The sequence below is a fragment of the Pimephales promelas genome, chromosome 14 (genome assembly GCF_988280905.1).
Source record: "Pimephales promelas chromosome 14, fPimPro1.hap1.1, whole genome shotgun sequence".
Classification (NCBI taxonomy): Eukaryota; Metazoa; Chordata; class Actinopteri; order Cypriniformes; family Leuciscidae; genus Pimephales; species Pimephales promelas.
The window spans coordinates 27,861,248-27,889,223 of NC_142782.1; the positions used below are offsets into that span (position 1 = coordinate 27,861,248).

At 37.2% G+C, this 27,976-nt stretch overlaps 1 protein-coding gene and 1 long non-coding RNA gene across 4 annotated transcripts in view; one reads left to right on the forward strand and one right to left on the reverse strand.

The window, feature by feature from the left end:
- Window positions 1-27,976, forward strand: part of bcar3 (BCAR3 adaptor protein, NSP family member) — a 74,249-nt gene that overhangs the window by 19,156 nt on the left and 27,117 nt on the right. For 2 of the 3 annotated variants that reach the window (XM_039661425.2, XM_039661502.2), the window contains exons 4-5: window positions 15,876-16,221; window positions 21,809-21,848. In XM_039661425.2, coding sequence (XP_039517359.2) covers window positions 15,876-16,221; window positions 21,809-21,848 — 386 coding nt within the window. Of the gene's footprint in view, window positions 1-5,725; window positions 5,945-15,875; window positions 16,222-21,808; window positions 21,849-27,976 lie in introns of those variants that run through there. The other variant, XM_039661572.2, reaches the window with a different exon arrangement.
- LOC120472070 (uncharacterized) overlaps window positions 1-27,976 on the reverse strand; it is a 39,255-nt gene that overhangs the window by 7,798 nt on the left and 3,481 nt on the right. Inside the window, exons 5-11 of the long non-coding RNA XR_016146544.1 lie at window positions 24,753-24,801; window positions 24,175-24,274; window positions 22,856-22,986; window positions 4,812-5,684; window positions 3,574-3,741; window positions 3,404-3,473; window positions 3,079-3,126 (exon numbers count right to left, since the gene is read on the reverse strand). This is a non-coding gene — a long non-coding RNA (uncharacterized LOC120472070). The remainder of the gene's footprint in view (window positions 1-3,078; window positions 3,127-3,403; window positions 3,474-3,573; window positions 3,742-4,811; window positions 5,685-22,855; window positions 22,987-24,174; window positions 24,275-24,752; window positions 24,802-27,976) is intronic.

Here is a 27,976-nt window from a genome sequence, read left to right on the forward strand (position 1 = left end):
TAAGAATCGAGTCGCCCCCCCCCCCCCCCCAAAATAAAAGGGATGCCATTTATTTACTCACTCAAGTTGTGCCAAACCTGTGTCATCTGTTGAACACAGAGATTTTTAGTTTAAAAGACACTTCAGGCACTACTGTGTTTTATTTGGAGCCTTTTGTGTAGTTGAAAAACGTGTCAGTGCATAAACATTTCTCGCATGTATACTCGAAGCACAGCGTTGCAGTGAGGTTCAATCGTGACAGGCTTGTGTAGAAGGGCTGGAGTATACTATTAAATAAAGCATGCTATTAAATGGGTGGTTGGCTCACTGCCTTCCCTGCTCTCAGTGCAGACTGCAGATTCATTCAAAGGGATGTCACCACCATATATAAAACTCTATACATAAGCAGTTCTGACCTACATAATAGCCAAGGTACTGTAAGCAATTAATCATTATAGGTGGGTTTCATAATTTTGTTTATCATTTTGTAAATTATTTTTTAGTCTTGCAGAAACTAAGATGAAGACTACTCATGAAAATGGTTAAATTATAGAGTATATATATGCTCAAATTAAATCCCAGTTATGCAGTCCTTTCATTAAGCACTTTGGGTGTTTTGTAAAGCCTAATCCTGTATAAGCATTCGAAAAAAAGAAGAAGCGGAATCATAAATATTTTGAAAGCCAGGGTTGATCCTGTGAGAAAACGTGAGAACGCTCATCACAGTCAGATGAAAGCCCAGGGTGTCTCTTAAATATATTCTGGGCGTTTCTAGGGCGTTTTGTGGGAAAACTCTAGTCTGTCCTTTTGCTCACACTGGGTGTGAGAGTAGAGCTGGCATTCTGCTCCTTCACCCTTCAGTCACATCCAGCTCAGTGCCAGCATTTCATGAATGTAAACATATTTCCCAGCCAGAAGGAACAGCTGGGCCCCGTCTTTAAAAAACTCTGTTTTGAAATTTAATACTTGTCCGAAATAAATCATGACGGATGATACTGGGGCATAAAGTAGCCATTGCTGCTGCTCTGTGAAAAGCTTTTCAGATACCTGCATTAAGCTCTCTTGTCTGCTAGACAAACGTCACCTTTAGAAAGTGTTCATTACTCTTCTGAACAATGTTTAAATAGGTTTAGGAGGAGGAGGGTTGTGTTGGCATTCTGCCAAGTTCGACAACATGCCCAAAGTCTCTTGTAAAAAAACTTCATTCTACATTATAAAATTATATTATAAAAGAGATTATAAAATCAAAAATTGTTGATTTCTTAATTTCTTAGTGCATGTTCCTGGTCTTACTGTGAATGATTCATCAATGCATGAACAAATCGTTGGATTATGTATAGTTAAAAATTGCTCCACCTCTGACACAGCTTTTCTGGTTTAAGACCTCTTAATTTTTAAGCTGTCCAACCACCTGTCATATAGAGATCACTTTTTACAATCCAGATGGAAAAAATTAAGTTCTGCCTATTTTTTATTTTCTTTATTAAACATCCCATTTTACTATGAAAAACATCACATGGGATTACCTTTTTTTTGTACAGTAAATGTGGTATCAGTCGCTCCCCCAGTGAAAAATTTCAGAATCTTAAAGGGATAGTTCACCCAAAAATGAAAATTCTGTCAGTATTTACTCAACCTCATGTTGTTCCAACCCCGTAAGACCTACATTTATCTTCGGAACACGAATTAAGATATTATTGATGAAATCTGAGAGCTGGATCACTCCTGCACACTAGTCCACAGGCTTCTTGAGGGATTGAAACTTGCCGACCTCGAAAAGTTATTAAAGACATCGTTAAAATAGTCCAAGTGACTACAGTGGCTCAATCTTAAATTTATCAAACGACGAAAACACTTTTTGTGCACAAAAACAACAAAAATAATGACTTTATTTCAACTATTCATGTCAATTTAACAGCGTATGATCTGTTGTTGTACGTCACACGCATCACACACATGACCAGCGTCGACCAATAGTGAGCCTACGTGTGACGTAGCTCTACGCTATCACACTGCGTTAACTGACAAGAGGCCCACAGAGAAGGAAGTGAATAGTTGAAATAAATTCGTTATATATGTTTGATTTTGCGCACAAAAAGTATTCTCGTCCCTTGATAAACTTAAGAAGATTGAGCCTCTGTAGTCACTTGGACTATTTTAACAATGTCTTTAACAACTTTTCGAGGCCGGCAAGTTTCAATCTCATTGAATAGTATGGAGGAGTGATCCAGGACTATCATAAATATCATAATTCGCGTTCCGAAGATGAACGAAGGTCTTACGCGGTTGGAACAACATGAGGGTGAGTAAATACTGACAGAATTTTTATTTTTGGGTGATCTATCCCTTTAATAAATGCAATTTTGACAAAATCTCTAGAAAATTATGACATTTATGTGAGCTTACCATACGAATTTGAACATGAAATATGTTGTCTAATACACAGTCTATATAAAGTCTCTTTCTTAGTAAATATAATTTTACTTTCACTCCATATTTATCCAGCGACCTGGAATAGAGTTACACTTATGCAAGTAAGAATGCAGGAACCGGACAACCAGCCACCAGTGGCCATTTAGTCCATCAATATGACTGTGCTTGTCATGTGTAAGTGGCAGCTAAACTCCCCCTGATGACAGCTAGACTGTAAACCGAGAGGTCAAGATGTAGTGATGCTCATTGCTCACTGCTGATGGTGCTGGTGTTGGAAAATACCAGTCATGACAAGCAGATTCCACATCATGTTTATCTGAGGCACAGGCTCTAAGATAAAGCTGATAAGACTGGAGCAAGTTGTCGCCCAATTTTAACTTGGGTTTTATCCAGTAACAGTTTAATAAGGCTTTATAGTTATTCCCCCAGGGTATACAATGGATGCATTCCCATCTTAATGACTTTATAAAGATTATTAAAAGTCTGAGTGGTAGTGGTAAAGCTTACTGAAGTTTGTAAAAGTCAGTTTATAAATAATGATTATCACATGATTCAGAAAATCAGTCATGGGAGGAAATTAATATTTTCCTGTTGAAAACATGATGATTACATGTTGTGGAACTGGGCGAGACAGTTTACATTTCATTCTTTGATAAGTGTTCTTACCTTCAGCCTTGAGTGGAACAAGTAGAATGAAGACAGGCAACACGTTCCCTTTCACAAAAAACAGAGATAAGAAGAAAACCATTAGACAAGCTCTAGATCCCTTCTGAGGGACACTTCCTGTGTCTGACATGAGCTTGGTCTTGTGTTCATCTTAAGGCATTCTGGAAGACATTTGGCAGCACAAAGTCAAAGATGTGTTTCCATATTTCATCTCTTTTATTTTTATGTACACATACATACATAAAAATAGTTAAAGAATTATTCACCAAGCTCCAAATAGTAGTAAAATTAGCTTTGGTAAGTAAAAAAAAAAACAGTTACTTACTAGTTTGCTTGTTTCATTATTGGGTATTGGGAACTGCATCATAATACTTATAACAACCTTGTTTTTGATGCTGCAAAAACAATGGAAAACAAAAAGTGTAAAAAATTCATAGGTCATGAAGAGGACATACTTTCAGTTTTTTTTTTTTCTTAAAAAAAAAAACCCCTAACATTGTAATCACTGAGGTCAGAACACATGGTTACAAACAAAGCACCATGTATTAGGTGTTCTCGTTGGTCTTTACTTGTGACCATCCCTCTTCTTCCAGTCGGAGCTGCTCTGCTCTGCTGGGGGCTGGAGGTGGTCCGGCCAGGCATGCTGACTCCATGTTAAGGTGCCTTATCGAGATGAGATCATCAGATTAAATCAAAGAATGTCTGCTCTCAGTCATTGGCATTAGGGCTGGCCTTCATAAAGGCAAATGCCATGCAATAGTGGAAATGTGTCAAGCGCTAGATATCTTGCAATACTGACCACAGTCTAGATATTGACATCACAAGCCGCAGGCAGGTCTGCTTTATGTTACACGCGTGAGTGAAAGAAACCGAGTAAGGAGAGAAAAAGTGTCAAGTTGATAAAGCGAGTTGTTTGTCAAGTTAAAACGAATTAATTACTAATTACAGTTAATTACTGTTGTTAAGCAGCATTGCAATTGCATTAATCTGAATTCAGTTTATGTGTGGCCACTTCAAATGTGTCTCATCCAATCTGAATTTACTTATTGTGAAGGTGTTTTGTCAGACTTTCCATTCATATGTTACGGATATTGTTATCTTTGGTTGCGTCTACCATATTTGAGGACACCAGGGCTGAACAAGCCAGACATTTGACAAGCTCACCATAACTCTTCCCTTTTAGTGATTTATTGCCTGTGTCACATAATAAACGCTCAATTTCAAAGTGTGCACGTTTAATTGCACAGAGCCAAAGATTGATAATAGCACTTTGAATAGTGTTTTTGACAGATATATATATCCTTTTTCATGACAATGTCTGGTTTTGACACTTTGACGAATGGTATTCTAGGCAGGTGTGCTGTAACTTAAGGAGGCCTATTTCAATTCAGATGTCTCCTTTTCAGGGCACACACTTTGTTAATAGAGTTAGTTTTGTGGCACTAGTGTTTATGCTCTTTTGGTATGTAAATGGTGCAAAACTAGAATTTTTATTTTTAAAATTGATAGGTTAGGTTTCAGATACTGATTGGTCAGTAAAGAGCACCACTCATCCTAAAATGAAACATTTGTTCATTTAGCTAACTGTGTATATAACTGCACAGCACCCATAGAAGATAGCTATTTTTATGCATGTTGTGTCTCTGTTGTTATGTGATGATTTTGGAAATGCATTGGCAGGTGTTCCAATGTTTTGCACAACATTCAGATGGTAACTGAGTGACAAAACAAACCTTTGAATCACCTGCATGATCATCACACTCTCCTTAGCGTTTAGTCAGATCACACCGCGCCCCATCTCTCTGCCTGAATCATTGGGGAAGGAACTCTGCCTTTGTCATTTGTTATCGTCCCACTGACAATGAAGAGGAATCCAAGGACAAAGAGACGGGAAATTCTGTTCCTCAGAGACAATAGAAGAAAAAAAAACATTTCGCTCACAGTATCCACAGTTAAAATCCACTTTCAATTTAATTTAATTTCCAATCGTATCTGAGAGAAATGTAGCAGCACGTTGAATACTCACTTTAAAATATTGCAGTTTGGGACACATTAATTCTAATTTCAAAAACCATTTAGGATGAATAGTATGCAACTTGTGACGCAGCATTTATTTTGATAGTCCACTTTAGACATTCCACTATAAGAAGCTGCATGTCAACTTCTCCTAATTAGAGTATTAGTTGACTGTCTGCTTAATATCTGCTAACACTTTATTTTAATGGTCCCCCAACATACTGACTGTAAGTAAATTTGCAAGTATAACAACTTATTCAGTATGAGTATGTAACAGTCTACTCATACTCTGAGAGTTAGTTTACATGTAGTTGCAAACTAATGAGAGTTATTTCGGTAGTGTAAAGATTTCAGTTTTTCAGTAATTTCAGTTGTTAGTATTAATTTGACACATAACAGACAATGTGACACTTGTTCAAAAAGTTAACTTGAACAAAAAAGGGGCCAGTAATGTGTGGACTGGACACATGACCGAGGAGAGAGCTGCTGGGGGCAGGGGCCGGCCAGTCGGTTATGAGATGACTCCTCAAGTCCCGCCCATTGGAGAGGGTGTGTCTGGGAAATCCTAAATCACTCCCTTGGGGGCTGAACTAAGGAATGAGAGAGAGAGAGAGTGAGAGAGAGAGACTTAGAGGAGATTGTAAGACTGCTTGAAAAACACCGGCACAGTTCATAGTGGGAGGTCAGTGGCAACATAACAGGATTGTCGTTCACGCACGTCTTGTTGTCCATCAGTGTGAATCAGTGCACTAGATCGCTATGCTTGCTGTGAAACTGTGAAACTCTTACAGACTGTATAAGGAGAATATTCGGTTTTAACATACCTGGAGAAACCATAACCTCAAGCCAGGTAAGAAAAGTAACACATTTATTTTGTTAAAGTTCTCTGTTTTTTTTTTTTTGCATTATATATATATATAGTTAAGTTACGTATAATTTTGTCTAATTTTGTCTAAGCTCGCAAACTGTCTGTGACACTTTGTGTGTTAGATTCAGTAGCTGACAGTAGCTGTTGTGAGGATGGGTGTGTGTGTGTGTGGGTGGGTGGTTGTGTGTGTGTTTAAAGTTTCGCAGCAGAAGCATCTGTTGTCTTTGGAGTTGCTCATGAGGAAAAAAGTGTCAGCCACTGTTGAGGACTTTAATACATTTGTGATTAACATGTCACAAATCTCACTAGTCGACTCACAGACTGAATACAGCACTGCGGGTCACATCGTAGATGGGTAGCAGGGGGGTTGAGGCTTGACATCTCCGCTCACCCCTTCCTGCTCAACAAAAGAAGGGTCCATTAAAGACTGACTATTGCGTGACTTTAGACTCTGAGTGTAAAAGACAATTTTACTATGAAATTAGTATTTTTGACTAGTATCTAGTTTTATTAGTAGTACATTTTACTTTAATAACAACAACACAATACTGTAAAAAATAAATAAAATCATGATTAAAATATCAAAAAGTTTCTGGTCTGGCCAAAATGTCCACAGAAATGCAGATGTCAGATAAGGGCATTAAAACGTGTCGATGTGACCATTCTTTGATAAAATCTTGCATGCAAACACACTCAATAGCTATTAAAAACTTTGTTCACTGTTGACTGTCACTATTAGAAACCTTAAAAAGGGAACTGACACCCTTTTCTGTTTTGGTCTCATTCTGTCCTCCCTTCCTTGCTCTTTCCGTTTGTTTGTTTGTGGTGTTTTCCTCTCAACATGCTAATTAAAGTAATTAAGGGGCAGTCGTGTTGCATGTGATTGGAATGGTAGATCTTAAAGGATCTACTTTTAGCACATAGAGCTGAGAGAGACGGATGTGACCGCTGACTCCACGCCTTCAGTGAATGGGCGTGTGGTGTGTTCACAAGTCTGTATGGATTTCCACACTTCCTATTTTGATAAGCCTTAGCGATGGGACTGCGTAATGAACCACTCAGGCCTGATTTGTGGATGTTGACTACTGGTAAGGGAGTCCGAGTTGAAGTAGAAAGTGTTGTGTCTGTCATGGGGGGCGGAGGAGAGATGTTGATGTATTGTTGACCATATGTTCCTCCCTGTGTGTGCAGCCGAGTGGTCCGCATTGAGGGAACTATGGTGCATTCTTGGTTGTTTTGTCTCCTTTCGCTTTACTGCTATTGTCAGTGACAATGGGACCCTCAATCAATGAGACAAACACAGTGATGTCATACAGGAAGTACTAGAACTCTCACTCTACAAAATCTAGACTAGTTGATCTCAGATAGTTTTGCTTCAAGAGCTAAATTACCATTCAATAGTTTGCGGTCAGGACTATTGAAAATGGCAAAAATATTGTGAAATATTAATACAATTTAAAATGACTGATTTATTTTTAAATATATATTTTGAAATGTAATTCATTCCTGTGATTGGATTGCTGAATGTTCGGCAGCCATTACCCCAATGTTGAAAACAGTTGTTCTGCTTAATATTTTTATGGATGTTGTGATGCATTGTTTTCAGGATTATAAAATAACATTAATGTCACTTTGAATAATCAAAGGCAACCTGAATAATCAAAGGTATTAATGAATTTAAATCCCACTGACCCCAAACTTTTGAATGGTAATGTACTTTTTATATTGGACATTAAAGGGATAGTTGATTCAAAAATCCAAATTCTGTTATTAATCACTCACTGTAATGTCATTCATAACTCGTAAGACTTTAGTTTATCTTCGGTAAACAAATGATGATTTTTTTGATGAAATCTTCAAAAAGTTCATAAAGAGAACATAAAACTATTCTATATGAATCGAACGGTTTAGTCCAAAATTTCGAAAGATATGATCGCTTTATATGATGAACATTTTGAATTTAGGCATTTATTCACATACGAACATTCTTCAACGCACACATCAGTGCTAAACAGAAGCTCAAGCATGTTCGCATGTGAGAACCACTGAGGTTCAATCTTGTGTTATGCAGCATGTTTGAGCTTTCTCAAGAACCAATGAGGTTCAATCTTGTGTTACACAGCACGTTTGAGCTTTCTCAAGAACCAATGAGGTTCAATCTTGTGTTACGCAGCACATTTGAGCTTTCTCAAGAACCAATGAGGTTCAATCTTGTGTTACGCAGCACGTTTGAGCTTTCTCAAGAACCAATGAGATTCAATCTTGTGTTACGCAGCACATTTGGGCTTTCTCAAGAACCAATGAGGTTCAATCTTTGTTACGCAGCAGGTTTGGGCTTTCTCGTGTGTCAAGCAGGTTTGGTTGAGCTTCTGTTAATGTTCACTGATCAATGTTTAAAAGTGAATAAAAGCCTAAATTAAATCTGTCCATCATTTAAATGCATCAACTTGGACTAAACCGCACAATTCATATGAATTGGTAATACAATCTCTTTATGAGCTGTTTGAAGCGTCATCAAAAAGATCTTCATTTGTGTTTTGTCATCACCACATACACACACATGGGTCATGGTGCTCTCGTGAACACGCATTGGAGACGAAGAAAAGAAATTAGTGAATAAAGTTGATATTTAGTTTTTTCGGCACACAAAAAACTATTCTGGTCGCTTCATAAAAATAAGGTTGAACCACAATGATTTTCATACCTTTCTGGGCCTTCAAAGTGTTAATTAAAAAGACATGAGGGTGAGTAATTAATGACAGAATGCGAAAAATGGCATACTAACCCTGTCTGTCCAAAGTCCAACTTTTGTCATGACAATTTAAAGTCAGCACACCTGGTAAATCTCACATGAACCACGCAGCAGGGATACCAGGGACATAACCTATAGGACTTGACACAGGAATAATCTCCCTATAATAATCCCACCACTAAAAGTACAATACAAACAACTTTACAGTACGACTAACAAAACAATTTTCTGTGGAATGCTTCATGTGGAAGGACCATGTCAAACATCTTAACTTGTCTAACTTTGTTCCGCATGCACTTTGGTTCTATACAGTTATTGGTTAGTTCTATCGGAACTACAGAATGTGTTCTCCACTCCTTCAGGCCATCATGGTTGATGCATGGCTGTGTTAAGAGCTCTTTAAACCCTACACTTGCTCTCCTCTCAGTCGGGTCTTTGTGTTCTGTAAGCAGGTTTGAATTAATTAAAGGAGAACTGCATTATTCACGAGACTCCCACCAACTCCTATGGGGGATGGCTGGACGGTGAAAGGGCCAGGGTGAGAATAGTTGTCTTGTTGTTTAGAAATGTGCAGAGAATTCTCCTCCTTCATGTTTTTAACCTTTATGCTGTGAGAGTCTTGTTTGTATTACATGTACATTTTGAGTATGAAAAACACCCAGTTTGACTTTGTCTTTGATTGTTATTGTAACCACAATTCCTACATCTATACCCCTTTAATACTGTTTCGTAATTGCATCTGGATAATCCTTTTAATGGAACTTGAAATGAGCAAGTAATCTAGTTTATTAGCGAAAAAAAACTTGAAAAACAAAAAGCAAACAAGCATTTAAGACAAAAAAAACAACAACAACATACTAAAACATTTCTTTCAAAAGCCTTATAGGGATATTTTACCTATAATAAAAAATTCTGGAATCATTTACTCATGCTTATGTCTTTTTTATGTGCCGCACATAATGCATGTCCAAGCTGCTCTTTTCCACACAATGAAAGTAAATGGAGACCACAGCTGCCAAGCAAGATTTTGTATGCACGATTTTCAGTGATTTACAACTATTAGTCGGTTTGTCACATAAAGGCGCTGTATGGATTCAGAATACATTTTATAGACTACTTTTATAATGTTTTTTTGTTTTCCGAAAAAAAGAGGCCCTGGTCGCCATCCTTTTTTTATTGTATTAAAAAGAGCAGCACAGACATCCCGATAAACTTTTTTTTTTTTTTTTTGGTGTACAACAAGAGAAAGTATGTCATAGAGGTTTGGAACTCTGTAATCTGCATATAAGACAGTATAAAAAAAGAATAAGATAATGGCTTTCCAAGAGAACAAAGGCAATTTAGCATTCTTAAACATGACAATGTCTTAGCCAGAGGCAAATAAGTGTGTTTGATATAGGGGATGATGTCAGCCACCAACTAGCTGTGCTTTCAGGATTGAATGAGAGAGAGAATGGGCTACTGTGATTGACATTTTGAAGTGAGCTCATATGATGGCATGCCAGTCTAGAATAGAATAAGCACTTGAGAAAGAATTGGATAATCAATAGGGAGTCTACAGAGAAAATAAAAGAGCAAAGCATTAATTAAGGACCGTTTAATGAGCGTTTTGCATATTCATGACCTCTGGGGTGGAAGTGAAAGTGAATGGTTTAATTGTTTTATAATATACATTATATCCAGAGCCACAGGGGACCTGTTCTGCATATCTGCAGTGCTGACAGCTGTCTTTCTGCCTCACTGGGTGGTGAAATGTTGAAAATTACACCATGCAGAGCTCTTAGACACCAAGTTAGCTTACAGTGGCCTTTTGACCTAGGCTTAGAGCTGGAACAGGGAAATCACTTGCTTTAAGATTCTTACAAGGAGTAGTTTATGTAATAGTTACAAGATATTTTACATTATAGTGTCCATGCTACTTATATTTGCTGCTATTATTAAAATATTTAACAATATTAGACAGTGCTTACAACCATATAAATGTTTTAAACTTCTTTCAGTAGGGGTGTGTAAAGTACAGAGAAAATATACTGAGGACTTTCAGAATTTGACTCAAATAAAACGTAAAAGATCTTGCTAAAAGTAGCTGAACCAAAGTAAAGAAAAAATAAATTGTCCTTAGTCTTTTAAAAGTAAAGAAATAGACTGATGAAAGCAAAAAGAGTAGAGATTTTTTTCAGTTTTGACCATGATTGCACCTGACTCAAGTTCATCCGCCCTCAATGATGGGTATAATTAAAAAGCATTGATTTAAAAAAAGTCCATATAGCTGAAGCTAATTACATTTTACACCAAAGTGAATTTCATTGAATGTTCAAATGCACAGGAGTTTGATTTGATTGTATTGTTACCTCAGTAAGGCCTTATTTTTTATTAGAGGAAAGTCTTGCAGAAATATTCACCCACATAAAATGGTCATCATTTACTCACTTTCATGTCATTCTAATCCCTGTATTTATTACTTCTGTTTCTTCTATACAATAAATGTTTTTTAAGTTTGGTTTCGAAAAACACAAGGGTGATTAAATTCTGGAATAATTTTGTAGTTTTAGGTAAACGATCCCTTTAAATCACAACCACCTGCGAAAGATTTATAATCATACCTCCTTTAAAATCTGATCTCTTAAAAAAAATCTGATATGAGCATGCCAGATTTTTCCACTATATGTTCCTATTTTTATTTTTAGTAAGGTCACAGTTGCCCTCTTAAAATCACCAGTGTATATGAGTATTACGACTCAGACCCCTCACTTCCCCTGACACAGGAAGTCCAGATCTGCCTTCTCAGAGGAGCATGACTATCCCTCACACTCTGGGACATGTGAGACAAACTAATCTGAAACCAAAAGGGGATTCCTGACTAGCCAGGATGATAACTCAGTAACACTGATCTGTGGATTTTAATGTCCCCTAGCCATTACATACACACACCACATGAAAAACAGCACCAGTGAATGGTGTCTCGTGTTTCAGGGCCCCAGGACAGCGCACAGGTGCTCCAGGTGCATAAATATACAGCTGAGGTATTCATAGAGGGATTTCATAACATTGCAAAGTGCCCTGATCAAACCATTAAAAACCCGCCGTGTGGATCTAGTCATTGAACACCCAGACTATGAAACGAGTAACATAAATGCAAATAAAAAAGCCTCAAGAGTGATTTACAGGTGTAGTTTAAGCGCATATATTTTCTTATTCTTTAAGAACAGAAGGACCAGCACAACTGTTATCTAAAATTATCCTGCACAGTCACATGATAAACTGATTCAGGACTTTGGTGGTCATGGATCAGTGCATTTTTTGGGGGCGGAGGTGACTGTGGTTAGTTTGCAGGTTCAAACACCCAGACAGGGCTTTACCAGGGAGTTTCCATATCTTTCCGTTCTCCGCTGATACACTCATGGACCAAAATTAACTCCGTCACACTGTGCACTGGTGGATAAACTGAGAAAACTTATGAATATTTTTTTACTGACCACAAAACCGTAATTCCTATGAAAGCTGGTTTCCAATATGGAATACAAAAATAGAAAAGGTAATTCTTGTGACTTTGTATCCTTACAATTGCATGTTTACATTGTTTCTTACAATTTGCGGCGCATGGGTTCCCTCGGTCGAAAAGCAATGCATTTTCCCCATAGACTTTTGGAAAATCGCAAAAAATAAGATCTGTGTTCAACAAAGAGTTGTGACCCTTACACGTTTTGTCTAGAAAGATAATCTTAACAAGTTAATCCAAAATTTATACATTTTGAAGCCTGTATATAAAGATATTAAAAAACACAATCAGACACAATAAAGTTTAAAAAACCAAAAGCAGGTTATTACTGTGTTTTATGTCATAGGTCAAAACGTGAAAATATTTAGAGGCTTTGTTCACCACAGACCTTATTTCAGGCGATTTAGCAAAAACCCATTCAAAAATCCCATAGACTTTAGAGCGAGGGAACCGTGCTAAAAGGCTAACTCACTTCCGCGTTTTGGCCTACAGAGTGACGTCGTAACTTCAGCACTCTATTGTGAGACAAGCTAGCACCTGAGAAATAAAGTCAGTCAGAATATATAAACTCAGAAATCGGACTTTTTTTCCCCTTGCAATTACAAGTTTATACAATATGTCGCAATTGTGAGTTATAAAATCAAAATTGATAGATATGAGCTTGCAATTCTAAGAAAAAATAAAAATTTGACATTTTCTCACAATTGCGAGAAAAAAAGTCTGATTTATGAGATGTAAATGCATGATTGCGAGAAAAGGTTGGATTTAGGATAAAAAGGTCACAATTATCCCCCCAATGTATACGTGCATTTATATTTAAAATATTTATTTAGTTTGTTTCTATATGGCATTGTATTTAGTCTATACAGGCTACATATTTAATAACAAGTCATTGTTATTTTATGTTCCAATAAATTACTTACTAACCCTAACCTTGCAGCAGATAACAAAACAATTATTCAAAATTTTAATATTTAATAAATATTTTAATTATCAAGCAATGTGACAATATCATAACACTCCTATTATAATCACTATAATCAACTAAGCTGTCTACACTGCTGTCACGTTAGGCTGCAGGACACAGGAGATTTGCTGAAATTAACTATTTCGCTCAAATTTAACAATACAATCACAAAGAATACTCAGTAGAACACAACCATAAAAAATAGAAGAGACCGGACAAATAACTGAGGAAAACTAAGGGTATATAAAGCAGCGTAATGAGCAGATAATGAGTAGAACAGAAACAGGTAGAGTAGAAGAGAAACTAACACAGGAAAACGGGAAACAATCAAACAGAGTGGGAACGAAACTTAAACAAGACATAATAACCGGTACAACTGCAAAATAAATCTTATTTAGCCTGTGTCTACGCCTTGTTGATCATGATGGGAGCAGCTCTAACTCATCGAACCCTAAACAGTCTGTAAAACCTCACACAAAAATAATAATATCCCAATGAAGATATCACGAGTGTGCTGCTCATAATCTCAGGAATGCCGCCATATTAGGGTCTAGCGTTATATAATGCTAAAAGTAAGAGCCTTCTCTACATTGATTCTCTCACATAATCCATTCCTATAACAATTGGATTCACCTTCAGTACATCAGATACATAAACAGTAAGGGACCAGGTCGGACTATTGTTCTGTTGCGGGCACAACTTGATCGAGTGTTCATTTTTGACCCTGGGTTCACTGTTGCACTGCAATTTATGGGAAAACGATATGTTAAACGACAGTTATATGTAGCAGAGGATGAACATTTGGGTGCGAATGGTTGTGAACTTTGTGGAATGAGTCAAAGTATGAAATCAGCTCCCCCTCTTTATGAAGGGAATGAGATCATGCCAGACCTTAAACAGAGGCGCTGTCAGGGTCCTAGATTGAGTTTCCCTCATCACAAAAGAGACAAAAGATGGTGACGGCAACACCAGCTCTGCTGCGTGCATGTGCGCTCCGAATAATGGGGTCAACACTCACACACACTTATCCAGTGCCTGGGTCAGTGAACTCACACACCCACTGTTTATTTTCAATTGAGCCATCCCTTTGAAAAAAAGCGTGATGGCTTCAAATGTTGCTTACCCATAATTCCATAAAATCTGTCTCCACTTTCACTGCACCAATTAGTGGTGTTCGTGTGGCTGTGGAATGCTGAAGTAAACATGAGTTTGGAGACAACAAGGGAAGATCCTTATCTGCACTACTTGCGGTCAGACTGAACGGAGTTCCCTCTCTTTAAAAGAGATGTCTCTGTTTTTTGTTTCGCTCTGTTGCTGCCAGGAGACATGTCTATCAAAAGGTGATGCGTTCCAATTTACCTGTGCCACAGGGCACACATGGCAGGAGGTTTGGCATAAACATTATGTTGATACCACCTGAAAGAATGTCAGACGAAATAACACCCAGTAACATTTCACCTTATCCGTGTGGTCAATAATAGACTACCGCCAGAATAATATATGCTTTCCTGTTATGGAAATAGAGTAACACTATGCCCAGACAGACAAAAGTCTGTCTTTTTTTTTTTTTTTTTAAAGAAATTAATACTTTTATTCAGCAAGAACACAAAAATATTGATCCAATATGAAAGTTAAGACTATTACATTATTAGAAAAACTGTTCTTTTAAAATGTTATCCTGAAAAATATGCATCACGATTTCCACAAAAATGTTAAAGGAGAACTCCGGCGCACAATAATAAAACATTACCTAGTCAACCGTTCTCTGAGATTTGTTTTCATGATAATCGAATGTAAAGAGTTTTATCTCTAAAAACTGTCTAGCGTATAACGCTAGTACTGGGGGCATATACTAAGTAAAAAGAAATCGCTAGTTTATACCACTAACAAGGCTCAAAATAGCCCCACACTAACACGGTAACATAATGAGGGTCCATACATGCGAAACAAAGCATTGAGAACTTTGTAAGTGTACAGACCATTTAATAAGAACATACTTTATAAAGACAGTTCACTTAAGTCATCTTGGAAAACAGTCACGACAAGTCAAACCATGAACGTCGTGCTGAGTGAGCTGAACTGTTTGAAGTTCAGTGAACTTCTGAACTGTATGAACGGCGTTCGGGGATCGACTTATCGAGACTATTTTCCAAGATGGCTCCTGCCTCTATACACGAAGTGAACTGTCTTTATAAAGTATCTTCTTATTAAATGGTCTGTACACTTACAAATTTCTCAATGCTTCGTACTGCATGTATGGACACTCATTATGTTACTGCGTTAGTGTTGGGCTATTTTGAGCCTTGTTAGTGGTATAAACTAGCGATTTCTTTTTACTTAGTCAATGCCCCCATTACTAGCATTATACGCTAGACAGTTTTTAGAGATAAAACTCTTTACATTCGATTATCATGAAAACATATCTCAGAGAACGGTTGACTAGGTACCGATGTTTTATTAGACCAAAGGTTCATTGGTCTAATAACTGTTTAATAACCAACTCAACTGTTTTCAGCATTAATAAATCATAAGAAATGTTTCATAAGCATATCAGAATGCTTTTTGAAGAATCATGTGACACTGAAGACTGAAGTTATGGCTGCGAAAAATTCAGCTTTGCCCTCAGAGGAATAAATTACATTTAAAAATATAGACTTTTAATGTAAATGTTATTGTTTTTTCTTCTGTTTTACAGAGCTGAGGATGATGGCAGAAGGGAGGTTTTCCAGTCTGCCCAGGAACATGCACGTTGGGCGGCAGTGCCCGCTCGCATCTTCCATGGATCTGCTGAGCTCACGGGCTGCCGTAGCAGAGATGCCGGTCAGCGGCTACCAGGGAGTCTCCATCCATGGCACACTGCCTCGCAAAAAGAAGAGCAGCACTGGCTCCCCTGTGAAGCAGTGGGAGATGAATGGAAACGTGGGATCATCAGCGGCCCCACACCCAGGCCGATATCGCCTGCCACCGTCACCGCTAATACACAACGTTATTGAAGAACATCATGCTTTCTACTCAAGCAGGAACTGCAGTGTCACATCCAGGTAAACAGTATATCTATCTAGACACTTGTCTACACACCATTATCTAACTATACACCTGTCCTCCTCCAATGATTCATACACATCATAGCCCTGCAGCAAAAGCAAAAGCACTGCAATCTTATCAAAGAACTCAAAGCTACCCAATTGTTGAGGTGTTGCTATTTTATGGACCAGTGTGAATGCCCTTTAAGATTAATGGGATGTCTTAACAGTAACATAGTATGGTTAAAAACACACTCCCAAATCATGAATCCATATACTCAACTTTCTAAGAGTAACATTACTATGTTGAAATAGGCTTTCAGGTCAACAAAGCAGCAAATGAACCTGCCTGCTCTTCACAACTTAGGCTCTTCAACTGAAAATATCTAAAACCGAACAAATGATGAAAGACAGTATGAGAATGAGCAAGCCAGTTTTCACTATATAAAAGTACAATATGGTCAAGCTTTTGTGACTCAGAATTGGCACTACAATATCACTACAATACATCTGTGCACATAAATATGTCATAACTGATTTGCAGATTGTCGGATTATAGATTAGGATTGTTTAGGAAGTACTGATCACATTTTACATAGTACTATTACACCGTGTCCTAATCGAGACAATGTAAAAAGTGATAAAACATGTGTTGCTGGAACCTTTTAGTGTTTTGCCCAGTTAGGACACAGTGTTATAGGACATTACAAGTTAATTAATCGTTTGTTTACCTTCAGTACATTCAGTGTTTTCTGAATTAAACGTAATTTACAGTATCATAAGATCTAAAATGTCATCTAGGCATATTTTTTTGACTGTTTAACTGAACAACTTTGAGGTTGTGACTCCACTAGTGACAGAGTTGGAAGTCAGAGCAGTCGACACCAAGTCGTCTCACCGAGCCTGTTAACTTTACTGTCTTTCTTCAGAAAATAGGACATCTGAGATCATAATCACAAAATACAAGCTGCTACTGGCTCAGTCTCATGTCCAGGACTGTCTCCATCTCTTTTTCTTACGTCTTGTCTCTTTTTCCTCACTGTCTACCTGCGTCTCTTTGCAATAGCTCTAGGCCTCCTTGACTGTATCGTCCTCACTGACTTTTTGATCTTATCACAGCCTGCAACAAAGCAGTTTGTGTTTGTCCCTTATTTATGCAGACTGACTTAACAGGTAATATATCTCACCCTCAATAAAAGACCCGACAGATATAGTAAAGTAATCTGCGTCTGACTCTGTGGACAGTGTTACAGATTATAGAGGCCACTTTCCACAAACAGGACACAAAATAGACCTGGAAATACTGAAAATGTATAATAATATAATATAATATAATATAATATAATATAATATAATATAATATAATATAATATAATATAATATAATATAATGTTGATTGTCAACCTCAGGAGGTATAAATTATAAAAATAATATTTAAATATAAAAGTATTTTTAAACCATGTTTTGGTAATTTACTAATAAATAAATTGGTAAGTTAATTATAAATAATTATAAATAAATATAAATGATTAGAATACAAATTACTGATACATAAAATTATAATTCAATAGATAATATACAAAAATATGACATTTATTTGTGATTTAATTTATGGAAATCAATCTTAAAACAAGTTACTTTTCACAAATTATGTTAATTTTGTTAGATAATAATTGATCTAACATATTTAATACGTTTCACAAAAACGAATCCAGCAAATAAAATAAAAATAAAAACTTGTGTGGAAAGAGCCAGAGACAAAAAGAAACAGTGTACAGACCATAAGACAAAACATTGATAACCTGAAGTGTTGTTCACTTTTCCAGTAAGTACTATTACCAAAAGCACCCCAGGAAAAGCAGAGGTTAGACTAAATAGAGGATTTAACATAAGTGAGACTGTGTGCGTTTGTGTGTCTTTAAACGCGTAGGTGTGTGTTTGGGTTTGCGTAAGACTAGTGGGCCATATTTGTCCCTTGACATTTGAAGGTTACCTAATATTGGACTACTATTTCACAGCCATCAAGCTCACTGAGAAATGGGAAGTGAAAAATGACCACGTCACACAAAAGGAGCTCCTCTGGGGGGGCAACAGGGTTAGCAACGACCTCTCCTAGCGGCCCAGTCACCATGACAACACCTTATTGCGACTCTGCATGACACATGGAAAAAGAAATAGGTGCTGTAGAACATAAAAACACTGTGCATGAGAGAGACAGGAGAGCGAGGGGAACCGACAGCACAGAATAGGATTGTAATTTCCTACTGTTGACACCTACGTTAAATCAAGAAGCAATAACTACTCGAACGGCATTGTGATTAAATATCAACCTCCTGAACGTCTGGCTGCAGAATGCTCCACCAGTTTGTGTGTCTGTCTGCAGGTGAGTAGACAGATGAGATCCGATTGGTTTTGTCGCTAGGAAACATTTATCTTTTAGAAAACAAAGGATTTAATCACTTTGAGTCTTACTACCTGCATGTGTGAGGCAGCTGTTCTAACACAGACACACACACAAGGTCTTCACAGGTTAAAGTGAGGGTTGTAAATTTATAGCTTGACTGAAAGATGAAAGAACTTTTGAAGAGAGAGATCGGCAGAGAGATTGAGAGCAACACACAAAGAAATGGAGAGAATGAGACAGATGAAAGAGATGATGGAGGAGCAACAGTGCCAATTGATTTACTTGTTAAAGCTGATTAAAGTGGTTCTATAGTTGACAGAACCCACTCAGCACCCTCATAACATGGCCACAATTATCTCACGTGTGTCACCATTATCTTGGTTCAAACTGCCAAAGACAGAAATTACAGCTGGCAAACATTAAAAAAGTGTTCACATTGTTTTGAAAGATTTATTTCAGTTAACAAGAACAGTAAATTGCCAGGTTTTTTTTTAAAGTATTAATAATAATAATAATAGCATTTTTAACCACAAAATACCTTACAGGCCACAATATAAAAACATTTCAAGATTTTTTCTTCACCAGGATATTTTGTCACCAGACAGTGCCACCTATCTATCATAATGTTCAACATCACAAGACATCAGCTGTGTAATTTGTTATACTATTATCTATAGGAGGATAGATGTATTCACATGAGAACTTGTTACTATGGACCCTTCAGATTTACGTTTTTCTCGTCATAGTTGGGTAAACGTCTATAACGGTGAATGAGAGACTACATTAAATATATTTTTTGTTTCAATTTGCTCAAAGAGCAAAAGAAAAACTCAACAATAGTGTTTTCACAACTTTCAAAAAGAGGAAAAAAATATATAGCGAGATCCCAAAAATGAATTTTCCGTCATTAACTTCTCACCCTCATGCCGTTCCAAAACCGTAAGACCTTAGTTTATTTTCTGAAAACAAATTAAAATATTTTTGATCAAATCCGAGAGCTTTCTGTCCCTCAATTGACTGCAACATTATTACCACTTTCAAGCCCCATAAGGTAAGCTCTACAGAACCCAAACATTTTATCCAGACTACTAGATCAGACATCAACCCAAACCCACACCCTTTTGAATTGTCAATTAAAAAAAACAAACAGAAAATATAACAAATAAAATAAATAATTCATACCTTATTCCTTTTGTCGCAAAAGAGTAAATTAAACTCCATTACACATAGGAAGGAAGGTTTGAACATTATAGTAATGACAAATGCTTATTATTTGAAAAACAGCTAGAAAGAGTTTAAGGAAGCCAGATAATATATATATAAAAAAGGTAAACATAAATGCAATGGAGAGTGGGTAGCTGTGCTGCTTATGGTATAGTTATAGTTATGTCATCCTCATCACTTTTCTGATGAGCTTATCAAAAACAGGCAGCTCTAAATATATAGTCATAAAACGTGAACAGCTCATTTAAGCGCCAACACAGCTTAAACACATTCACATCTGAGCCCTGTCTAATCAGAATGTAGTGAACCTGACTGATATCAGTTCAACGGTCTGAACTGCCTTTACTGTATGTCTTTCAAGTGAATTTCTGACCAAGGCTACAGCATATGGCAGATTTTCGGGAGCGTTGCATGTCAAATGTCCCATTTCTCTCCAGTTTAAGCATTATGAATCTGCTTCTGGTAACTTAATAACAGCCTGTCCATCTCTCTAACTTGGCATGTCCTCCCTCAGCTCTCTAATTCTGACTGGCGAGGCTTTGTGAGGTTCAAATCACCACTTTGAGACACAATGCAGCTGTGGCTTGGCATAGAACAAACCAGAGATGGAGATGGATGTTTTCTTGAGGCTGTGTCCTCACTTCATGCCCTTCTCTTTGCGGATAAGACGGCATGTTCAGCCCAAACTCAGGTCACTCCTGGGTAGGCCCGTGGGAGTACTGACAGTGTTCTCTTATAGCACGATAATGTCAGCGTTCAGAAGCTTTAAAGCGTGACCTCTCGCCTCTAGAGTTGCTTTCTTCTTAATGTTCAATGGGAATTTAAAACAGGAAATCAGTTACGCTTTTAAGCTCCATCAAATGCGAAGCAAACAAACAAGCCAAGAAATCTTAAACATTATCATATTTCCAGTTATCTGACGCCTTTTATATATCTGAGCTCTCACCCCAGGTGCCACCTCCACACTGGATCTGAAAGCCACCCTTATTCCCCTAAGGGGGTGAGACAGTCCACCACACACCCTGGTGGGTAAGAAAGAAAGAGTCATAAAGAAGTCAGGTTTTTGTGTAAGCTGAGATGAAAGGGACTCTGGGTAAAGTCAGAAAGAGAGAGGGCGGAATGGTCTAAATGGAGAAAAAGCTGAGCCGTGCACCTCGACCGCGCGCTCTTCTCCTCGACTCCTTCACCACTGCGCTTCCTGCGTTCCACGCTTCACATAGGGAATCTAAATAAAACAAAAATGTAGTGCTGACCATGGGCCATCTCTGCAGTTAGGGTAAGTCACATCTAGACCGCAACCTTAAAGCCGCTGGCAGGAATAGAGGTCATGTGTACAATCGCTGCCTCCTGTCTGCTCCTGCATATCGCATATGTTCTGTTAAATTTGTGCTAAGTTTGTCTCTTACCCAAAGGTTGCACTGAAAAGTTTATTTATGCTGTTTTCAGTCCTGTGGGAAATTTAGACTGAAGGAATTAATTTCCCTTTTCCTGGCTATAATCCTTTATAATTTGGGTAAATCTTCACGCAAGCATAAATCCGGAGAGAGTCACAAGAGTGTTTGTGTGTGAGATGGAAAGACGCTGAAAGCCCCCAGACCTTTAATACCAGCTGTGACATGCTCATCCTAGACTGCCTTTGTAAAGCCCGCATACGTTTGCACAGTATCCAAACTGATACTTGCTTTAATCTCAGCCGCACTTTGCAAATTGGGGTTGATGTGGAAGGGATTGTGTGTGTTTGGGGGGGGATGGGGGGGTGTACGTGTCCACATGTTGTGGCTAGTGTGGTCTATACTGTGGTGTAATGATGACCTCAGGCAATAGGGCTGGACTGGTAGGCACTTTACTGCAGTCCAACGTACAGCCTGCCCAGAGAATGACCCACACACATACACACACACTTACAGTTATACAGGCAGGCAGCTGAGCTAGAGAGTTGATGTGTTCGCTGAAGAGAGTTCTTTCTTTCTCCTGCAGGGACGGCGCAGGCATGGACCCTAACATGGAGTACGTCAAGGTAAGGCTTCACATCTTACCTTTGTCAATATGTGCGTGTGGAGTTTTGAATGATTGCTCTATTATGGTAAAAAGCCGGTGGCAATGCATGAGTGGTGTGGCGGGTGAGGGTTGTAGAAGACAGGGGTGATCTTTAAGATATTCAATACTATTCAGCTCAACGAGTTTAGAAAGTTAGAAAAAGAAAGTTGTTAGAAAGTGGGACAGGAATGTCAGCTATGCTGAAAGTTGAGGATATGAAAGATTGTAGTTTATTGACAGTGAGTTGGGTAAATATACATAATACATTACATAGGCTACTTGGATTCGCATCAGAGATAAATGTGTGCGTCAGTGTGAGTGATTCTCTTTGTTATAGTATAAACATTTGCACTTCCTGACGTTTTGTATCTCATGTGCCAGTTGATGATGATTAGAGTTGAGCGGATTGCAAAAACAATACTTTCGTTGCATTTCTCAATGTTATAACTTGCATGATGGATTTTTTATTAAATATTAGCTCTCTCTTTGACCTGTCTAGGTAGTTGACAGCATTTGATTCTGCCAGGAATACATCAGACCTCAAACGTGTATAACTTTAAGCCTGAGCTCTTCATAAAACACAGGAAACTCCACAGCCAACATTTTCGATAAAGATCTGACAATCTCTGCGTTCCCTACTGTGCGAGAGGCCCCTGTGGACACATCCTCAATTAAAATGGCACAATTACAAGGAGGAAATGAGCTGATGATGTTTCAAGGGTCTGCAAGCAGCATATGTAGTTTAAATTATGGTATCAAGTTAGGAACAAATGAAAAATGTCCCTTTCCAGCAAAGGCAGAATCGTTCCCTGGCTTTATTTTGACCTGAGGCATCTAGCCGTTATGAAAGCTCTTCATCTCACGACACGACTGTATTACAACACCCATGACTCAGGTCTGATGAGAGAGATATGGTGTGACATATATCTTGGGGGTGTCTCATTCAGTTAGCATTGACTGAATGAGATTTTCCACTGTGATCATCACCTGCAGCCTTGAGTGTGCTGACACCACACAGCCACCTCTGTCAGCCTGCTGAGAAACCATCCGTCACTCTCTCTGTCCTCCTCATACTCAGTAGCTCTGTGGTTTGCCTCATCTTGGGCGCTAGCAACTCTCTGCGAAGAACAAACGTCTCTTAGCCTTACCTCACACAAACAACAAACCAAACAGCACAAACACACACAGTCAATATTAGCAACTACATTATAGCAGTGCTCCGGTGCAGTTGAACACACAGTTACCATAATGAAATACAGTTTCAAAAGATGTCATTACAGGGTGGATCTTACAGCCAGTCAAGATCATGATTGTGTCATATTTCACCACAAATTATAGAATTGACAAGCCAGTTGTTTATTCCATTATATTAAACACATTGTACTCCTCATTATAATTTAAATATATACACGCTATATGTGTGTTGAATATATTTAAATTAAATGTATTTATATTAAATTAATTTACTATTGAAATTAATACTAATAAATATTGTATTAAATAAATTGGGAGAGAGAAATTAATAAATGTTAAGATTTTATTTTAACTTATTTTATTAATTTTTATTTCCAATTTGTCCACTCAAAAATGAAAATTTTGTTCCAACCCCGTAAGACTTTTGTTCCTCTTCGGAATACAAATTAAGCTATTTTTGATTAAATCTGAGAGCTGGATCACTCCTCCATAAGCTTCTTAGGGATTGAAACTTGCCAGCCCAGTAAAGTTGTAAAAGACATCGTGAAAACTGTCCAAGTGACTAAAGTGGCTCAATCTTAAGTTTATCAAGCAACGAGAATACTTTTTGTGCGCAAAAACAAACAAAAATAATGACTTTATTCAACTACTGTATTCATTTCCTTCTCTGTGGGGCTCGAGTGAATTCACATAGTGAAACAGTATGATCCAGACATTCAGATCCAGAGATGCACCCTCCAATCAGAGAGGCCTATAATAGAACTTGATAGGAGATGACATAACATATCCTCAGGGGAATAACATAGCCATTAAATGTTTCAAACAGATGAATTGTACACACTGGCTCTTTATACTCTATTTTATGCAGTTCTTAGAACTGTCTGCCTGTTTAATGTGTGGCCATCTGTAAGCATCAATAGCTGCCATGTGAAGACAACAGTTTTTCTGTTTACAACCTTAAAAACTCAGCTGAAAACAACTAACTCTAGACATTTACAATCTGCCCTGGACACATCTGTGTGTTTGTGTCAAGGTTTGCAATGGTCAAAGGATCACATCTTCAGTAAATCATCCCCTTCCTCTCCCTCTGAATGAATAAAGGTGGACCTCACCTTGCCCTCTTCAGGTGGTGTTGAGTTTCCAACGTTGTGTTTAGAGAACACCTGGATCTGTACATTTTCCCATTTAGATCTGTGCACAAGTTTAATCCATCTGTCAGAAAACCACAGATGGGTTCGGTTTATCATCTAATCTCGCTCTGAAGCTCATTTAGTATAATATACTAAAATTATGATATTACAAGAACCCTCATAAGTCTACTTTTATTTATATTGCACTTTATTCAAAGCAATTGTTAAATTTAATTCTGCTGTAAATCAGCTCTAGTAAGACAAAAGTGTCATTGTTCAGTTGAAATCAGTTCAATGTTGATTCGGTTAGGTTCAAAATGTAGTCAATTATGGAATGAGATCAATTCACCTATAAAGCAGCTCTTTAAAACAGTGATGTTCTCATCCGAGTGTCAGTGCAGTTACATCAATAATATCGGCAACTATTAAGTGTCCCTAAGCCAAAAGGCGACAGTGGCAAGGAAATCTGCAGACCTAGTATAGTCTGTGAAGACACTGTATTTAGTTTGAAATGAAAATGAGATTGTTTGGAAAGTAACACTTTCCTCTGTTACTGTTACCTGGATGTCAATTGTTGAACCATGAAACAAAGAAAACGTGGGGGGGTTTCTAAAAGGAAAAAAAGAATTATTATTATTTTATGTTATCTAGGCTCTTAAAACAATACTTCTGTCTCTCACAGTCTTGTTTGTCATGTATGTATGTATGTATTAAATACTCTCTAGACAAGGTCTATAATCAATACAAAAGTACCCCTTTTCCATCAGGTTTAATCCATGTCTTTCTTCATTTGACTGGCTAGTTTTCAGCTCAATTATGTTGGTTTTACAGTCTTGACCTATTTTTTGACAACCTGTTAGTTGAGGAATGTTTTCTTCAAAGTTAACAGGAAGCCAGCCATCAAAAATATGGGATAATTAACTTCCAAGACCTCATATGCTCATATCACTTCCTGAAGTCAGATGACTCGAGTTTTAGCATTAGTGAAAACTGTTTGTTTTTAGATGATATCAGATCAGGTCATGTAGTGGTTTCCATCATGGTTTCATTTGTAACCCCAGGACATTTCTGAAAAAAAGGGGGAGAACAACCCCTACAATATGTTATAAGGAACTGAGGGCATATCATCTATCTGTATTTAATGTGAAGCACAGATGATATGATTTATTCAATATCAAGCCTTCATTCTTCTCTGTCTCTCTCCTTGCGTGTAAAGCAGAAATTGGCAACAACGTGGTGCGAAATTGGAGCTTTTATCATCAAATGATGATCTGACTTGATGTTTAAAAATAATTTTTAAAGGGTGGGAGTTAATTCTCTCTCTTAAGGGATCTGCGGATGTGATTATGATGCATGAATCACAGACTTCTTGTTGTGAATCATAAATGGGAACGATTGGGATGGTGTCATAGAGACATCAATGCCACATTTGGTTTAGTGTATGTATCCATTATATGACCGTTCAGTCTCATTTTTTAACTTCACACTCTCCTTAATAAGGATATATACTGTACAAATATTCAAAATTGGGAATGGATGAAAAAAATGATCAGTTAAAAAAAGTCATTAAAAACTCTTACAAACTAGAAACATTATCTGATCTGAAAGGCTAATGTAGTACTGTATATGATCAATAACTTTTTTAATCTCCAAAGAACCATAGTTACTTACAATGGCACTTTAGTGCGACATAAAAATATCTAAGATTAGGAACATGAACGTCCAACAGTCATAATATTTTAAGGAAAAAGTCAAAATTACAGAATAAAAAAAAATACACAAATAAAAATAAAAAGAATAAAATTTAAATTCACAAAATATAAAAAAATAATAATAAAAAATGGAGAATAAAGAAAATTCACAAAATATTATGACTACAATCTTTTATTGCTACATATTTAGCAATAAAGTATGAAATCTCGTAATCATAGATTTTTATATACTTTCTTTTTGTAATATTACAACTTTGTCAATTGTATACTTTTTTCTAAAAAAAAAAAAAATACAAATTCAATGTCATTTTGCTATGAATTTATTCTAGTGTTTTTTTTATTTATTTTTTTACATGTTGCACTAAAACACTGTTACCAACCTTATTTACAGTAGCAAGAAAATAGTATGGTTTCTTTTCTGCTCTCTCTCATACAAACATGCACCTGTACGTACTCATATCTTTCTGTACTTGAAGGCCTGACTGTGAACACATATACTGTTGCTCAGTAAGCTGTTAAGCACTCATGAAAGGGCTTTACAGGAACAATGAGGCACTGTTCCCTCTGTGGGATCTGCTGCCCTGCGAGCCCACAGAAAGACCTCTTTAGCCGGTTTGAACCCTCTCTGAACACACACAGACACAAGTACAGGAAGACTGGTCTAGAACACAGAACATAGACTGACCCAAAGAGTTTCCGGCTCTTAAACGATGAGAAAGACTGGAAGCGTGGAGACTCGTATTTTTAGATCAAATCATATCATCATTGCTTTATATTTTATAAGGATACAGACAATAATGAGAGTAAATAATGAGGCTGTGAAAGGTAGGAATTACTTTAGGTCGGATTGCATGTAAGAAAAGTGCTAAAGACGTGGCCATTTAAACATTACGATGTCTTTCATTAACAAACATATCATGCCCAAGAGATCGCTAATTGTGTCGATTCAAATTTAAATATTACATGCATGATATTTGAGGCCTAAAAACCAGATCCATCCATCAAAAGTAATCCACACGACTCCAGGGGGTTAATAGGGGTTTCCCTTCTGGAGAGAAGTGATGCGTTTTTGAAAGAAAAATATCCATTTGAAAATGAGGAACACATTTTTTTACATAAAGTTTGATGATTTAAAAATTAAAGGGATACTTCAGGATTTAGTTTTGTATTAGTAGAAAACCTGTAGTATTTCCATTTACAATGCTTTCCACCCTTATATCCCCCTGAGACGAGAGATTTATGAGATCGTCATTTTGCGTCATCGAAGGATTTTTTGGCCAGAGGCTAAAGACTACAGTCAGTAGCGGCTGTCCCACATGTTCTCAACCCGCCCATAGAGGGGGTGATCTCACTTACAGAATGGCGACTGTAGAACGCAAAAGCCGAATCCCGGACATTTTTGGGCGATCTCGAAACACATTTTTGGGCAGACTCATCACAGAGACTCACTAGTAGCCTAGACTTGTTGTTTAACGACTGCGCTCTGTAGGCGTGGCCTCCAAAGGCAACGAAGCAAGTGCATTCTGGGAGTTGTTGTCTTTCATCCACATAAGCCAAAAATAAATTTTCTGGCTTTTCTCAGTCTAGAAAGCTCCAAATTCAAAAAATAATTTCACATTTCTTCTACATAACATAAATGACCCATTTTAAATACACATCCATCTTTCCAGAGGTGAAGTATCCCTTTAAATATAAAATAAATGTTTTTTTTTACTTTACTTTTTTTTTTAATCAAAAAGATATTTTTAAAAACAACAATGGAAAAAAAAAATAATCAATATTTTCACAAGTTGAAATTTAGGGGTTAGGGTTCGGGACAGCCTCCTCCCAATTGAAAGTACCCAATATATGATGATTTTATATATATTAAGCTTACTTATATTTTAAATATATGTGTGTTAGGGTTGGGGTTAGGTTTGCTCTCTAGATAGATTGGAAGCCAGTCATTATAGTTTATAAAGTTATAAATATGGATTTATTTATTTATTTATTTATTTTTTATCCCCTTGTGGGATAATAAAGTTTACCTTGACCTTGACGTAAATTATAGGATAATTTTCATATTTGGGTGA